We start from the raw sequence: 14,674 nt of genomic DNA on the forward strand, positions 1-14,674 counted from the left end.
TATTCTAGGGTTGGGCCCCTGAAGCTCATGTGGCCCTTACGTCTGGGATGACTTGTGGGGACCGTGTCTCAGGTCGTGGCTCCCGGATCCTCCCCAGAGGGGAGCGGGGCGGTGGTGGGGGACCAGCCTTCCCCCCCACCCCGCCTATCACCCTGGGCCTCACACTGTCTCTTGTGCAGACCCAGCTCATTCAGATGGTCGTGTGGATGCTGCAGCACAGGCTCCTTGTCCAGCTGCACACATACGTGTGCCTGATGGCCTCACCCAGTGAGGATGAGCCCCACCCTCGAGAGGACGATGTCCCCTTCACCACCAGGGTCAGCGGCCGCAGCCTCAGCACACCCAACGCCCTCAGCTTTGGTTCCCCAAGTAGGAGCCCCCTGCCCGGGGCACGCGTCTGGTGGGTGGGGGTAGCCTTCGGGAGGGTGCCTGGGAGTGGCGGCCAGGATCCCGACACAGGCACGGCTGGGAGTGACTGGAGCACCTTCACGTGGCCATACGTGCGCGCGTGCACCCACACCTTGTGTGGGCAGTTGGGTCCTCGCACGGAGAGCCCCTGCCCCCTGCTGAGCGGCTCTCCCTTGAGGGAGGACAGGAGACCTCTCTCCCTGACCTCCCTGTACTTCTGTGGCTCTGAGGAGAAAGCCGTGCCTCTGGGCTCCTGGGCTCGAGTCAAGAGCAGCCTGGGATCAGAGCAGATTTCACACCGTCACTAGAAGGTCACGGTTGAGACTGCTGTGTCCAGGGCCTGTGAAGAGAAAGTGACTGTCACAGCCCCTTCTTTAAAGAGCCATTGTGGCCACAGCATGCCCCAGGTTCCCAGGCTCGGGGCAGATGAAGGGCTGGAAGGCTCCCTCGACTAAGGCCTGACCTTGGTCTTCAGGTCCAGTCCGAGAACCCTGTCCATGTTGGGTAGGAGGGGCGGGATGGGCAGGCCTGCCTTGTGCTGGGGGGGGGGGGGGGGGGGCCCTGACCAGAGGGCGTGGCAGTGGATTCCCGGTGGGCACAGATGGCGCAACAGGGGCATGTTTGGGGGGTTGGCTGCTCCCTGACCTACGGCCACCCACAGCCAGCAGTGACGACATGACCCTCACGAGCCCCAGCATGGACAACTCCAGTGCAGAGCTTCTCCCCAGTGGGGACTCCCCGCTGAACAAGAGGATGACGGAGAACCTGCTGGCCAGCCTTTCGGAGCACGAGCGGGCGGCCATCCTCAGCGTGCCTGCAGCCCAGAACCCCGAGGACCTCCGCATGTTTGCTAGGTGGGGGCGCGGTGACCAGTGGGGCTGGCTCAGTTCTAGGGTCAGAACAGAAAGTGGATGGGGACTTACCCAACACAACCCCAACTGAAATCCATCGATGACAGATGGCAGTTGCTGGTTGAGGTGGCGTCTCAGGCACTGTGGTGTCCCCACCCGTGGTGCCTCTGACGTTGGGGTCCCTCCAGGACTTCCTGGGTGTCTCTTGTCACCTCTCTGGAAGCAGCAGCAGGTTCTCCTCCTCACGGGGGTTGGCAGGGATTTTTCCCACGTGGGAAAGCTCTTGGCCCAGGCAGTGGGGGGAAGGGGTTCCAGCCTCCCTACATCATTGGTGACACACTTTGTCAGACCCGGCTTTGACTCGGGATGGGTGGGGGGCTCTGCAGGTGTATGGTTTTCTGGGTGAGGTGAGGAAACCCTCAGTCACGAACCGCATGCCAGGCAACTCTTTGAAGCAGCCACGTCCAGGCCTCCTACGCCAGCCCTGCCACAGATGGCCCCCTAGAGCACTGATCCTGTTTGGGTCCGTAGCCACATGGGACTTCCCCACCCACGTCAGGATGCTGAGGGCGGGAATGGCCCTCAGGCTCGCGTGGCTACAGGGTTTGAGTAGCCCTGTGTCCTCACGGACCCGCTTGAGGGGACCTTTCCTGCCTCTGCTGGGGATGGAGGTGTGGGTGGCCGCCTCCCCGAGACCCTGAGATCCCCACCAGTGGCTGTGAGGGCAAAGGCCACCTGGGCTCATGCTGTCCTTCCCCCACCCCCCAGGCTCCTGCACTACTTCCGGGGCCGCCACCACCTGGAGGAGATCATGTACAATGAAAACACGCGGCGCTCCCAGCTGCTCATGCTCTTTGACAAGTTCCGCAGTGTGCTGGTGGTGACCACCCATGAGGACCCAGTCATCGCGGTGTTCCAGGCACTGCTCCCTTGAGACCAGACCGAGGACGAGGAAGCGGAGAGCGGGTGCTGCCAGCGGCGGGGCTGCTGGGCTCTCCCCAGCCCTGGGCTTCCCACCCCTACAGCGGGCTGAGCCCTCTTGTGCCTGAAGCCGGACTACAGTCCAGCAGCAGCCTTGGGCCTGCTGTACTCCAGGTTCTCGGTCTCGTCTGGTCCTGGAGGCAGCCTCAGTATCTGAGCTGAGGTGAGGCTTCCAGCTGGAGGGAGTGTGCAGGACTCATGCCTCAGAGGGAGGCCTGCTGCGTTCGTTCCACACGCAAATTCGGGCCGTGCGTTTCTGTCAGACCCTCCTCCCAACCCCGTCCTCATCCCCTGACCCCCTCCACTGCTGCCTTCCCTTGGTCACCCTGGGGGATACACAGAAACACGTCTGCCCCCACCCCTCCGCCCTTCCGGGGGCCAGGAACACCTGAGTGGCCCTGCCCTCACCACAGCCCTTGCGTTAACCGCCAGCAGGCTCATGACCAAGCTGTCACTCCCTCTCTGACACCTGATGATACACAAGGGACTGGGCTGATCCCCATCCTCAAGGTGAGTCTGCACTGGTACACGCTCCCCTCCCTCGTGCAGGCCTGAGGAATGATGCGTTCAGCCTCCTGCCCACACACGGCCCCCAGTGTCCCGTCCTGGAGGAAGAAGGACTAAGCGCACGCTGGCTCCCGAGAGGCGCTCTGGCAGAGATAACAAGCAGTACTCTTTTCCAGACATAAAGCATTTATTTGGTCTTTGAACAATTAAAAAGCCTTGTCCGAGCAGGCCTGTGAGTTCTGTTCGGCCGCTCGGTCTACCACACTGACCCAGGGGCTGCCCTGGACGTAGAAGCGCAGGGGCTTCTGGGCCCACTCTCCTGCTTGGCCAATGCCCACTCGGGCTGCTGCCACCACAGCCGGCTCCCTGGAGCCCGGGGGGCTGCGCTCCAGCCACACAGCCTCGTCCTTGGCCAGGTCCCGCTGGTCGAAGCTCTTGTCGATGGCCATGGCCTGGCATAGCTTGGAGGGGCCGCTGCACAGCTCACGGTCTCTGAGGGCTCGGCCCGCGGCGCCCTTGCGGAGGGTGCTGCGAAGCTGCCGCATGGTCTCCAGGCCCCCCAGGGGCTCCAGCGCTCGCAGCAGGACGCATGCCCCATCCCCTGTGGGACAGACAGACAGCCTAGAAAGCCAGGTCTCCCCAGGCCGGTTGCCCTCCTTACCCCAGGGTGCGTGCAGCGCTGTGGGTGTGACGCAGCTGCCTTCCTGGGCGCCCCTGCACTCGGTGTCCAGATTCGGCTACCTCCACCTTCTGCACACACGACCTGTGTCACCAGGTGGGGGCTTCCCCCATGCAGCCTGAATGCCTGAGCATCAGTTAGGGAGAACCTGTCTCAAAAAAAGCCTGGAGGGTGCTTGTAGTCAGCCTCCTCTCTGGCTTCCTCTGGCTTGGTGATTGGCAGCAATTGTGAGGCTGGCAAAGGAAACCGCAGAGAGCCACGTGTCTGTGAGCACGGCCAACCCACCAGGAAGCAGGAGGCCTGAGACCTGGCAGATTCTGACCAGGTCCTAGGGCACCCCATTCACCTCACCTACTTGGAATCTGTTGGGCAAGCTGAAAGGTTGGCTCAGAGCAGCCACCAGTGTGCTCGTGATGTTGGGGGAGCCCCACCCGGCGACACAGGAGACCATGTGGGAAGAGATGCCAGCATAGCCCCTCACCTCCTTCCAGCCCTGGCTCTTTGTGTAGCAGTCCAAGCTACTTGAAGATTTTTTTTTTTTTTTTTAATTTTTAAGTAATCTCTATATCCAACGTGGGACTCAAAACTCACAACCCTGAGAGCAAGAGTCAAATGCTCCAGCCAGCGAGGTGCTCAGGCGAAGCTACTTTAGAGACCGGAGACCGCAAAGGGATACCCTGGGCCCAGGGGCTCACTCAGGAAGATGCATCTCCCCAAATTCCTTCAGTCCTGCATGGCTGGGGACAGTGATGACCCTGGCCAGAGGAGCCCTGACCCTCCAGCAAGGCTGTTCTACCGACTCGGCCCACCCCCACCACCAGGGGGTCTGAAGAGGCTCAGGTGGCCAGGCCAGTCTCCACTCTTGGACCTTGGCCACAAGGTTCTCCCCATCGGCACCTGGGAGCCCTGAGTGGTTACAGCAGCCATGCTCTCCCTTGTAGCCAGCACCTGGCAAGTGTTGGGGGTTTTGTGACCAGATGTCCCTTAACCAACCGATTTTTTAAAGTATCTCAAAATATAGTCGGGAGCAAGCGAAACCTCAAGTTCCTGAGCCTCTGTTTTTCCTGGGCCCTTCTTAGCCCACCATCCTCAGGGTGCCCCGTGGGTGCCTCACATGTCCCTCAGTGTCTCAATGAGCCCCTGCACACGGGGTGAAGGAGGAGCCTATCCCTCTGTCCCCACGCCCCTTTCCTGGAATGCATCTGAGTCCCACGTCCTGATGAAAGCATGACCTCTTCCCACCAAGTCTCCCCATCCTCACCCGCTAGTCCTCTGTCTATACCACCTGCCTTCCTGGTCATTTCTGTGGCACCTCCACACTGATGGCAGGCAGGCAACGACCATGTCCTTGGCCTCCCCTCTTCCTCCCTCTAGCTGGATGACCCTTGGCCCTGTCTGCACCCATGTGGTTTCCTGCCCCCCTGACCTGGATGTTTCCGGGGCATCTTGGTCATGTGTCCAGAAAGTAACGTGCTACCTCCTGTGTCTGCCCTGTCCGCTGTACCCACCCTCCCCCTGCCCCCCGACCCTAGAAATTCCAGGCTTCTCCCCTTCTTTGTTGACCATAGCCCCAGGCATCCCCAGACTCATTCTCTCTCCTTGTCCGAGTTCAGTCCCACTTCACAAGAGGGGGTTGGTTCTATTGCCAAAGAAAAGCCAGACAACCAAGATAAGTTTTCCAGGGTGGTAAGAGGACCGACCCTCTGGGGTGCTCCCCACCATCCTCTGATCTCCAGTCACTCAGCTTCGCTCAACACCTGCTTTGTGCCAGGCATGGGACCAATCTGGGGGCCCAATGTGGCTCTGACACTGGACAGGCCCAGCTGTCCACTCTGCGCAATCACAACTTCCAGGCCACTGGAATCATGTGTAACACACAGCATACCAGACCCCACGCCTCTCTGTGGTCTCCTCAAGCATTTGCTTTCTTGGGATGGTCAGGGAGGAAGCTCAACACACATACAGATGTTGAGACTGGCTAGTCAGAGTGGGCCAGGCAGACCCTGCTCCTGGTCAGCGGTGCCTCTGGCAGGGTGACGCTGTGGGTTCTTCCTTCAGAGCACAGGCCTTCCAGAAAGCAGCCACCTGCTCAGGAAGAACAGAAGCCGCCCCAGAGCAGGTCCCACAGGGTGAATGGGTTCTCCTGGGTGCTCTAGACCAGCATCTCTGGGCACTACTGATGTTTGGGGCCAGGTGATTCTGTGTGATGGGGGCCAACGTGTGCCTGTGAGCTATCCAGCATCATGCCTGGCCTCACCCACTAGACGCCAGTAGCACGTTGAGAACAACAGGTTCAGACCCTGTAACTGACCTCTGGCAAGGCTCTGGCCTGAGCCCAACTCATCCCAAATTAATCTCACCCTTGTTTGCCCACAACCGGCCCCCACAGGTCTACTCTGGGCCACAGGGGACACCACCTTTGAGCTCTGTGACCATGGGCGGCCTTGTGGAACCTGTCTGCTCTGTGTTCAGGTCAACCCATGACCTCTATCCCGTGGGGGCCCCTGGCACCTATAACCGCCCTGTCAGTGTAGCCAGGATTCCTAAAACTGCAACCTAGTTTAGCACTGACACCTCCTTGCTCAGATACTTGCCCCAGCCTGGTGTTCCCATGGGTCTCCCAGCTGCCAGCTAAGGGGACTCTGCTCACCTCGGCTGGAGACGTTCATGCAGAAGTACATGCCATAGATGATGTACACGTACAGGGTTCCTGGCTTCATGAACATGCCACGGTTGCGGGGGGTCTGCCGGCCACCCCTCGAATGAGCAGCTGCATCCTCGGGCCCCAAGTATGCCTCCGTCTCCACAATGCGGCCGCGGAGCTCTGTGCCATCATCAAGTCGCCGAACCAAGACCTGTGGGCAGTCGGTCTGCTTAGAGCAGCAAGAAGCAGAGACTCAACTGTGATAGCTCACAGCCTGGGCCTCATCTCCCCGGTTCAGGATGCACCAGGGCACCCAGGTCCAGCCGGGTCCCCTGCTGTCCCCTCTGGCCTGCTCAACCCCCCCTGGACCACAGGCCCTGCTCACTAAGTGTCCTGGCCACAGCTAGCAGCTATCTCAAGCTCCGGCCCGGGCTGGGTTGGAAAGTCGGCACCACTGAAACCACACACTTCCAAGTCTTCTTGGTAAGGCCTCCCATCTCCTTGCCTCCTCCTCCCCAAGTCCCCCTTGGACTGAAATGCTTAGCTTAGTGCAGGGCAGTGTGGGGGGCACAGGGCCCCCATGCTCTTCCCACACAGCTGAACCCCCAGAGCCTGTGTAGCCCCCTCCACCTGGACTAACCCACAAAGGACCATCCTACTCAGCTCCCACCCACCTAGCTCTGATAGGCATTTCTGAGCAGCAAGACAGGTGCCCGTAGCACCCCTGGCCTGGACCACAGCCCTGGGTGTAGTCAGCTCCACAAGGAGGGCGTCAGTGTAGGCGTTATGCCAGGAAGATGCGCTGGCTGTGGTTGGCTCAGACAGTACCCTGGGCCAGGGGTGGCACCCACAGGGGACAGGGGCACCGGCTGAGGACAGGGCAGGGGGCAGTTTCCAGGGGCTATCACTGGAGGGGCGGTGCTTTCAGGTCAACAGAGCACCTAGGAGAGGAGCTCAGGCCGCAGTGGAACCAGGGAGGGCCTGTGAAGTGCTGAATGTGCCAGGGAACTGAGTTCTCAGCCTGAAGACTTTTCACCTATTCCTTGGCCACATTATATTACCTGTCCCAGAAATGCCCGTGCCAGAGGGACCGCAGGCTGGTCAAAAAACTCAGATCCCAGTTGTGCAGAGTGGCTTTTGGGGCTTGAAAAATAGATGCTGCGCTGGGGTCCCAGGGTTGCAGGCGGCCCCAAGCAGGGCTCCATGGTGGAAGGCATCTGGGCTCCGTCTGTTAGGCTCTGACGCCGTCGTGCCTCCAACAGTCGCTGCTTTTTTTGCCCCATTCTTCGGGAAAGCTGTGATGAAAACAGACAAAATAAATATTCTGAATAGGTTCTGTGGTGAAGTCAGGCTGGTGGAGTTCAAGGACCATATTTGACTGCCTGTTTCACCTGCAAAATGGAGGCAGGCAGCCACCCGGTGGGTTGTTGCAAGGTGCAAGCAGAATGCTATACTCAGCCCCATGCTGGGCCCCAGGAAGCCTTGGGAAACGAGGAGAGGCGGTCGGTGGCAGGGTCAGGGTAGCCATTCTAATCCACACACCCTCCACATGCTGTGGATGCACAGCCTGGTGGCAAAGGGCTGCAGGGCCTGGGGAGGGGAGAGTGGGCATCCGAGCCTAGGACAGGAGGGCTGGTACTCTTATTCCCACTCATCATATGGACCCCAGACTTTTTTTTATTAATTTTTATTTATTTTTGAGAAAAGGAGAGAGGGCGAACGGAGGCAGAACAGAGAGAGAGGAAGACACAGAATCCGAAACAGGCTCCAGGCTCCAAGCTGTTAAGCACAGAGCCTGACACGGGCTCGATCGCGAGGACCGTGAGATCATGACCTGAGCTGAAGTCGGACGCCTAACCGACTGAGCCACCCAGGCGCCCCCCCCCCCCAACCAAACGAACTTTTGATCTTATTTCTTGAACCCAGCCCTTTGCACTGACCCTAACCAGGAGTTTAAAAGCACAGCCATGACCTTGATGGGGCCCGGCCAAGGAATGGGTTTTGTGTTGCTGTGTCATCCACACTCCCCTCCCACCCTGTTGACACGTTGGCAGGGCTCCCACTGTACCATCCCCTCCTCAGAATGGCTCAGAAGGCCACACACAGGTGGTTGCTTGCGCACCTGCTGTCTTCTCTGCTCCACCCCAAGGGCTCAGGCATGACCCCTGGTGAGTCCCCAACTATCCCCTCTCATGACCCGGGATATCATAATGATAAGGAGCAAGCGGGGCAAAGGTGAGGTCTCTCAAGGGACGAGACCCAGCCTCCCACCTGCTGCCACACAGCCTGAGAAACACGACCACACATGCTCAGCTGTTCTGAGACCAGCTGCTCTCCAGCAAGTGGGATAAGATGAAGGGAGCAGGTGAGCACTGGGGCCTGGGAAACACCCCGCTCAAGGGCTGGTCTTCAGTAGCACCCACATCTCCTTGGCATGTGACAGACCCATTATTTTTAACATAAGTGCTGACGCTCCATGTCAAAAGGAGACCGCCAGTCATACTGAGAGTGGACACTGACGTGACCGTCTTTGCAGCCCAGCCCATCTGCCAATACCCGCCATGGGGTCAGGCGCTGGGACACCGCCACTTGGGAGTTTGGCCCCCTGCCTGCCTCATGGCACTTGGGTCATTCTGGGTCAGCACTGGTCCACCCTGGGTGGGGAGGGACTCATAAAGCTGCACAGGGACAGAGGCTGAGAGAGAGGCCTCAGTTTCCCCATCAGAGACCTAGAATCTGAACCTGCCTCACAGGCCTTTGTGGTGATGGACTGGCCCAGGGCTAAGTAGTGGGGGTGCCCCTGCTGTTGCACCCAAGAGTGAGCACCGCCTCAAACTTTGTACGTGGGCACCTCACATGCTTCCCTGGCACCGGTTGGAAATGACGGTTCCCTGAACAAGGGGCCCCAGAAAATCACCTAAAGTGGCTGTGCTTCTGCTTCCTCATCTGTAGAAAAGTAACCAGTATCTGCCACACAAAGTTACGAGGATAAAATGAGAGAAGTCAGGTATGCACTCGGCTGGCATACAGCAAGCACTCAAAGAATGTTAGGAAGAAACGCCCTCGGGCGCCTGGGTGGCTCAGGTCAGGATCTCACGGTTCCATGAGATCGAGACACCCCCCCCCCCCACCTGCCCCCGCAGGCTCAGAGCTGACACCCTGGAGCCTGCTTGCACGCCTCTCTCTCCTCCTCTCCGCCCCTCCCTGGCTCGCTCTCACTCTCTCTCTCAAAATAAATAAATCTACTTTAAAAGATTAAAAAGAAACACCCTCCACCTGGGATGTCTCCAGGCAAAACCTGGGGACAAGGGTCTCTTGTCAGAGTAGGTCCGGCCGCGGAGGGCAGGAAACAGCCTGGCCTGGATGTGGGTGCCCACCAGCCCTCCATCACAACCTGGGCAAACACGAGGTTCGTAAGTATAGAGAGACCATTTATCCGGCTGTGACGGGCCCCGAAGCGAGGAGCGTGAGAAAGTGGCCCCCTGGGCCAAGCCAGGGTCATTTCTGTAGCAGGCCGGCCCCTGGGGAGGGAATGTCTGAGCTGGGTCTGAGTGTACAACATTTAACCAAGAGGCCGGTGTCGGGGTCTCCTCCCAGACTTCACCGGCGACCTCGGCCGGGCCTCAGCTTTTCTCCTGGCAGATGGAGCAGCCGAGCCAGGGCCAACACACCGGTGGGCGCCTGTCTGGGAAGTGAGGCCCGCGTTACTGGTGTCCCCCGGGTTCTCGCTCAGCGGTCCGCCGGCTGAACGACTCCGGGGGGCGGGGGATGATCGCCCCGGAGGCCGTTGCTCGGCCGTAGCGCGGGGCAGCCGCGCGCGGAGCGAGAAGCGCGCTCACGTGGGCGCACACTCACCTGGCCCGCCCCGCGCGCGGGCATCCCGCGGCTGGGGCCGGGGTTCCGGGCGTGGGGACCCCCAGCGCGTGGAGCCCACCCGCCCCGCCGAGGCGACCCCGGAAGTGCCGCCGGCGCCTGCGCGCGGGAGGACGGAAGCCCGGCGCAGTGGCGGCGAGCGCGGCGCGGATCCGCCCGCGGAGGAGGAGCCGGGGGGGCCTCCGCCCATCCTGGACACAGGCCCGGGGCGGATGGGACTCTCGTGGCGTGAGACCCGGGAGAAGGCGTCTGGGGTTGGGGCGAGCACCCCCGCAGCCTGGTGCCTCTCCCAGTGGCCGGCCTCCCGCCCCCGTATGCACCGCGGTCCGTGCACGGGCCGCCAGCCAGTAGTCAGACCCCCAGGAGGACTGGTCCGTCCTGTGTCTTCCTGGCCCTCGAGGGGCCCCGGTCGGGGGGTGGGGTGGTGCGGAGTGCGCCTTAGGGAGGTGGTGGCTGAGTCCCGGTCCTCGGAATGCGCTTCCTGGACGGGGGAGGGGTGTTACTTGCTCCAGACCTCCGGGGGGCATTTGTGGGGAGAGGACATGGGGAGTGGGCCAGGAAGACTGTCCAGGAAGCGGACGCCAGGCGTATCCGGAAGCCCCTGCCGGGGTCATCATCGCTAGCGGGTCTGAGAATACTGTCTGCAGTGTAGCCTCCAACCCTTCTGCCGCCCAAAGATGCCCAGAGGAGCCTGCCCACGCCCTGGAACGGGCTTGCTGGATCACGGCCAGTCTCCTCTAGAGGCTGAGGCCGGGACTAGGACTTTGGGGACCCGGGAAGACCCGGCTTGCGCTTGCAGCCTGCAGCCGGGAAGGGCGGCGGCTGGGGGCCGTATGGGGAACGTGCGGCCCTCCACCTCTGATGTTGCTCACCCTGCCTGTAACCTTTCAAGTCGGATTGGAGTCCAGAAGAGGAGGGGAGGGGAATCTGGGGAGGGCAGTGCCTGATCCAGAGGAAGGAAGGGCCATGAGTGGGAAGTGTTCAAGCACAGGGGCTGTTGGCTGGGGACAACCATGGCGGGGAGGGGCACACTGCCGGCTCCTGTGGCTCAGCGGACCAGAGGGTACTGGCTTCAACACCCAGCAGAATACCGACCCCCCCCCCCCACACACACACACACTCTGTAGCTCTAGGGTCTCTTCCCCTGCAGGTCCCCTTTGCTGTGGCTGCCACAGTCCCACCCTCCTGTACCACCCACTCCGGAAAAACCCTTGAGGAGCACCGTCTGTGCTTTGATTTCTGTGACCCTGGCCCTGGAAGGGGGTACCTGTGGGGCCTCAGCGACTGGGCATAGGATGATGTCAGGTAGGAAGTGCCCGGATGGGCCATGTGAATGTGAATAGGCCTCAGATGAGCACAGGGTCAGTCCAGCTGGGAGGACTCTGGTCTCCAGCTAGGCCCTTCCTCTGAACAGCCCAGGAGCTGAACTTCAGCCTGGGCCCTGGGCCAGCAGTACTGCTGGCCCCCTCCCCTCAGGGCTCCCATCAGGACTTCCTGGGGAGGGAAGGGCTGCAGCCTTCCAGCTGCCTGCTGGAAGCCACCCAGCTGTTTGTGGCACTATGTGCCGCTTCCTTCCGGGGGTGGGCAATGTGTCATAAATCCATGCTTGTAAGGCAGGCTTAGATGTGACTCCCACCCGTTTCTTTCCTCCTTACCCCCTGCAGGCATTCTGCCCAAACAAGAACTCCCCCTTCCTGCCCTCCTTTGTGTCCAGTCCCCCTTCTCTCCTGCCTTTCCAACCTCCCTCTCTCCAGGAGGGAAAGTGAGGCCTCAGTTGGGCCCCTCCTCCTGGTGAGGGCCGGGGCAGGGTGGATGCCATTTGTATTAATTTTTATTCTCATTTTACAAATGGCTCATGGTCCTTATAGAAATCGGGGAGGAGCCTGCTTGTTCCTGGAGGGGTGTTTTATCCCCACCTTGAGGGTGAGGAGAGAGAGGCTCGAGCGCAGCCCTGGCCCCCAGGAGGAGGAGGCAGGGCCGGTGCCAGCAACGTACTTCTCCAGATGTTTCAGCCTGAGTGCAGGGGCTTGCGAAACCTCTCCAGGGTGGGCCCTCCACCGGCCCGCCCCCATTTCCTGGTTAGTGGTCTGAGGCCCCACCGCAGGCTGGAAGTGGTGGGCTGAGCATTCCCACTGTGGCCTGCTGGGCAGGCTGGCCGGGGGTCAGAGAAGGTGGTCCCGGTGGGAGGAGGGTCCTAGGGCCTTCTCTGTCCTCAGTGTGCCTTGCTGCTGGGCCGGTAGACGTGCTGGAGGCTGTCAGGGCGAGATGGAGTTGAGGACACCCTCCATGCTTTGAAAGGAGTCGGTGCTGGCGCTGGGCCAGCCCACGGAGGGGCCGTGACTAAAGCCCTGAAGGGACAGCACAGAGGCCACAGTTCCAGCAGCAGCACTCTTGCAGAGCACCCAGCACACTAGCCCAGTGTCCTTTTCTCTGATGGAGGGATGCTGACACTGTTGAAGGGAGAGTTGGGTCAGGGCCCAGTGGACTCCACGGCAGATAGCAGAGGGCCAGCCCTCTGGCAGCTTCTTAGCGGTTCTGGCATCCCAAGTGGCCTCCAAGGCGCTCTGAATCTGACGGGTTCTGGGCAGGGCAGGGGGATCAGAGCCCCCTTGGGAAGAGAAGGCAGCCCAAGGAGATGTATGGGGGCTGCATCCTCCCTTTCTGGGGCTGTGCCGCCAATGCTGCTGGGCCTTGGCCCGAGGCACTTACGGGACCCCTTGCCATGCACTGAGACACAGGGACAGGCAGCTGCCTTGGAAATAGCTAGTGACTTCAGGCCCCCGGCTGGCCTGGCCCACTTCCCTCTCCTCCCCAAATAGCCAGGGGCTGGTGCCAGGCCCGTCCAGGCTCCCCAAAGCCCAGGAACTGGCCTGCTGAGTTGAGGATTCCAGGGTAGCTGATGGGGACTCCTGCTGTTGGTCAGGATCTTCCCCCCTCAGGTCCTAGAGTGAGGTCCACAGCCATGGGGGTGGTCCAGATATCCATCCACACCTAGCCACCTGTCCGCAGTTGCAGTTGATTTCCATTTCTCTAGGGCTCGGACGAAGAGGAAAGAGAAGGACCGGCAGCCGGCTTTCCCTGTAGGGGCTCCTTCCCCAGAGCACAGGGCAGTGGGACAGACATGAAGCAGAACACACAGGTGTGAATGTGTCCATGTGGACTAGGTCCAGGCCTGAGCACTCACGTGTCCGGGCCTCTGCTCGCACCACCCTTTGATTCCAAGGTCCTTGTTCGGGATGCTGAGCTGGGTTGAGAACGTGGGGGTTCCTGGATTTGCCGGCCAGGGTATACTGAGACATGCCTTGGGATCAACACCTGTGGGGGGCAAGGGTTTGCAACAGAGACTGCTGGGGCTCCCACTGAAGCCCAGTGCTGAGAGGGCCCTTCGGAGATAGCTTAAATGAACACAGGGGGAGGCCACTTACCTGTCACTGAACACATAGACCACCCTCTCTGGGGAAAGAGTATGATTTTTGGGAAGGCGGCTCTTGTCCACTGAAGGTGACTCCTCGGAGGGGGATTTCAGCTGTGGGCCAGCCATGGCCAGTACTCCTGGCAGCTGGGAATGAGTGTCTGGGTCACGGAGTGGGTCATGGAGTGGCACCCTGAAGCATCCACTGCAGGAGGGGGACCTGCCAACACCGGATGCCCAGCCGTGGCATGCTTTGGACATGAGCCCGGGCCCCGGCCTCCAGAACTGACACCACTGCTGGCCCTGCCAGCCCAGTCTGGGCATCCAGGTGGGCGGGGCCTGCTTACCCCTGGCAGGGGTCGAGAATGCCTGGTATGGAGAGACTGTCCTGTTTGGCTGAGAGCCTGGCATGAGAGGAGTGGCACGTGTAGGCCGCAGGAGCCATGAGCATCAGCACCAGGCAGGCTCCCTCCTGCCTTGTGTCCCCAGTGCACCTGTAGTCACCACCCCCACCCCCACCCCGCACCCCATGGAGGAGTCCTCCTGTAGCCCTTCCAAAGCTTTCATTGCCTCCCTCTACCTAGGAATTGTGTTGACAGGCCCGTGTTCGTAGAGGTCCCAGTATGTGCCGGCACCACTTTGTTCCCTGGTACAGGTGAGGCCACGATCAAGGGGTTCTGTCCCTTGCCCAGTTTCCAGAGCCCATACATCGGTTGCCGCCTCAAGCTGTCAACTCTCTTTTCTGTGTGGTCAGGAACCAAGTCTGCGGTCAGGCCCAGCATGGTTGGCCCCTGGTGGCAGCAGCTCTGTTTGGGGCAGGCCAGTGCCACCTGGTCCCAGACCAGCAAAGGGCCTGAGGACATATTTGTAGGACACTGCGAGGCTTGATGTGCTGGGCCAGATGTGCCCCAAGGTGTTCTGGCATCTGGTGAAAGGGTCCTCAGGAGACCTGTGGTCCCAGTTATGTCTTCTCTGAGGCAGTAAGAGAGACCACCCCAAGGAAGCCTAGGCTCGTCCACCACTCACAGGACCTGGTCAGCCCTATCTATGCCCTGCTGTTGGAACTCCCCTCCCCCATTTCCAGGTCTTTCTCGACCCCGCATACTCCTAGGATGTCGAGAGAGAGGGACTCTGGGAAATTCCCATCAGCCTCAAGCAGATGGGTCATTTTGTATCCAACTCAGACAATGCAGGGATGAGCCTGTCAGGGGCAGTGGCAGGCTCTGAAAGAGGGGAGAGCAAGGAGTGGATGCCACAGTGTTGCCTCTGCTCTGAATGTTTCTGGGGTCGTAGGCCCAGCCTGGCCTGGGAGTGCCTGC

General features: G+C 60.7%; 2 protein-coding genes across 13 annotated transcripts in view; one reads left to right on the top strand and one right to left on the bottom strand.

Annotated features, from left to right (window-relative positions):
* The window catches only part of NPRL3 (NPR3 like, GATOR1 complex subunit), a 43,738-nt gene extending 40,767 nt beyond the window's left edge, over positions 1-2,971 (top strand). For all 7 annotated transcript variants that reach the window (XM_042972581.1, XM_042972579.1, XM_007096669.3 and 4 more), the window contains 3 exons: positions 180-369; positions 1,070-1,262; positions 2,028-2,971. In XM_042972581.1, the coding sequence (XP_042828515.1) occupies positions 180-369; positions 1,070-1,262; positions 2,028-2,193 (549 nt within the window). In that variant the 3' untranslated portion in view covers positions 2,194-2,971. The remainder of the gene's footprint in view (positions 1-179; positions 370-1,069; positions 1,263-2,027) is intronic.
* Positions 2,916-10,045, bottom strand: MPG (N-methylpurine DNA glycosylase). 6 transcript variants are annotated; one of them, XM_042972585.1, is made up of 4 exons: positions 9,926-10,045; positions 7,132-7,365; positions 6,077-6,281; positions 2,916-3,348 (listed from the first exon to the last, which is right to left on the bottom strand). In XM_042972585.1, the coding sequence occupies exons 1-4, from the start codon at positions 9,947-9,949 to the stop codon at positions 2,954-2,956; spliced, it is 858 nt and encodes a 285-aa protein (XP_042828519.1). In that variant the 5' UTR covers positions 9,950-10,045; the 3' UTR covers positions 2,916-2,953. The 6 variants fall into 6 exon arrangements, with proteins under 6 accessions (XP_042828519.1, XP_042828523.1, XP_042828521.1 ...); XM_042972589.1 differs by lacking the exon at positions 9,926-10,045 and adding an exon at positions 9,675-9,853; XM_042972587.1 differs by lacking the exon at positions 9,926-10,045 and adding an exon at positions 9,742-9,829.
* Between the last annotated feature and the right edge of the window lie 4,629 nt (positions 10,046-14,674).

The sequence above is a fragment of the Panthera tigris genome, chromosome E3 (genome assembly GCF_018350195.1).
Source record: "Panthera tigris isolate Pti1 chromosome E3, P.tigris_Pti1_mat1.1, whole genome shotgun sequence".
Taxonomy (NCBI): domain Eukaryota; kingdom Metazoa; phylum Chordata; class Mammalia; order Carnivora; family Felidae; genus Panthera; species Panthera tigris.

Coding starts and splice junctions, on each gene's coding strand:
- MPG (XM_042972584.1), bottom strand. CDS start 9,632: ATGTTGTACACTCAGACCCAGCTCAGACATTCCCTCCCCAGGGGCCGG. Junction 6,282..7,131: donor CACGGGCATTTCTGGGACAG/GTAATATAATGT, acceptor GACTGCCCACAG/GTCTTGGTTCGGCGACTTGA. Junction 3,349..6,076: donor CATGAACGTCTCCAGCCGAG/GTGAGCAGAGTC, acceptor TCTGTCCCACAG/GGGATGGGGCATGCGTCCTG.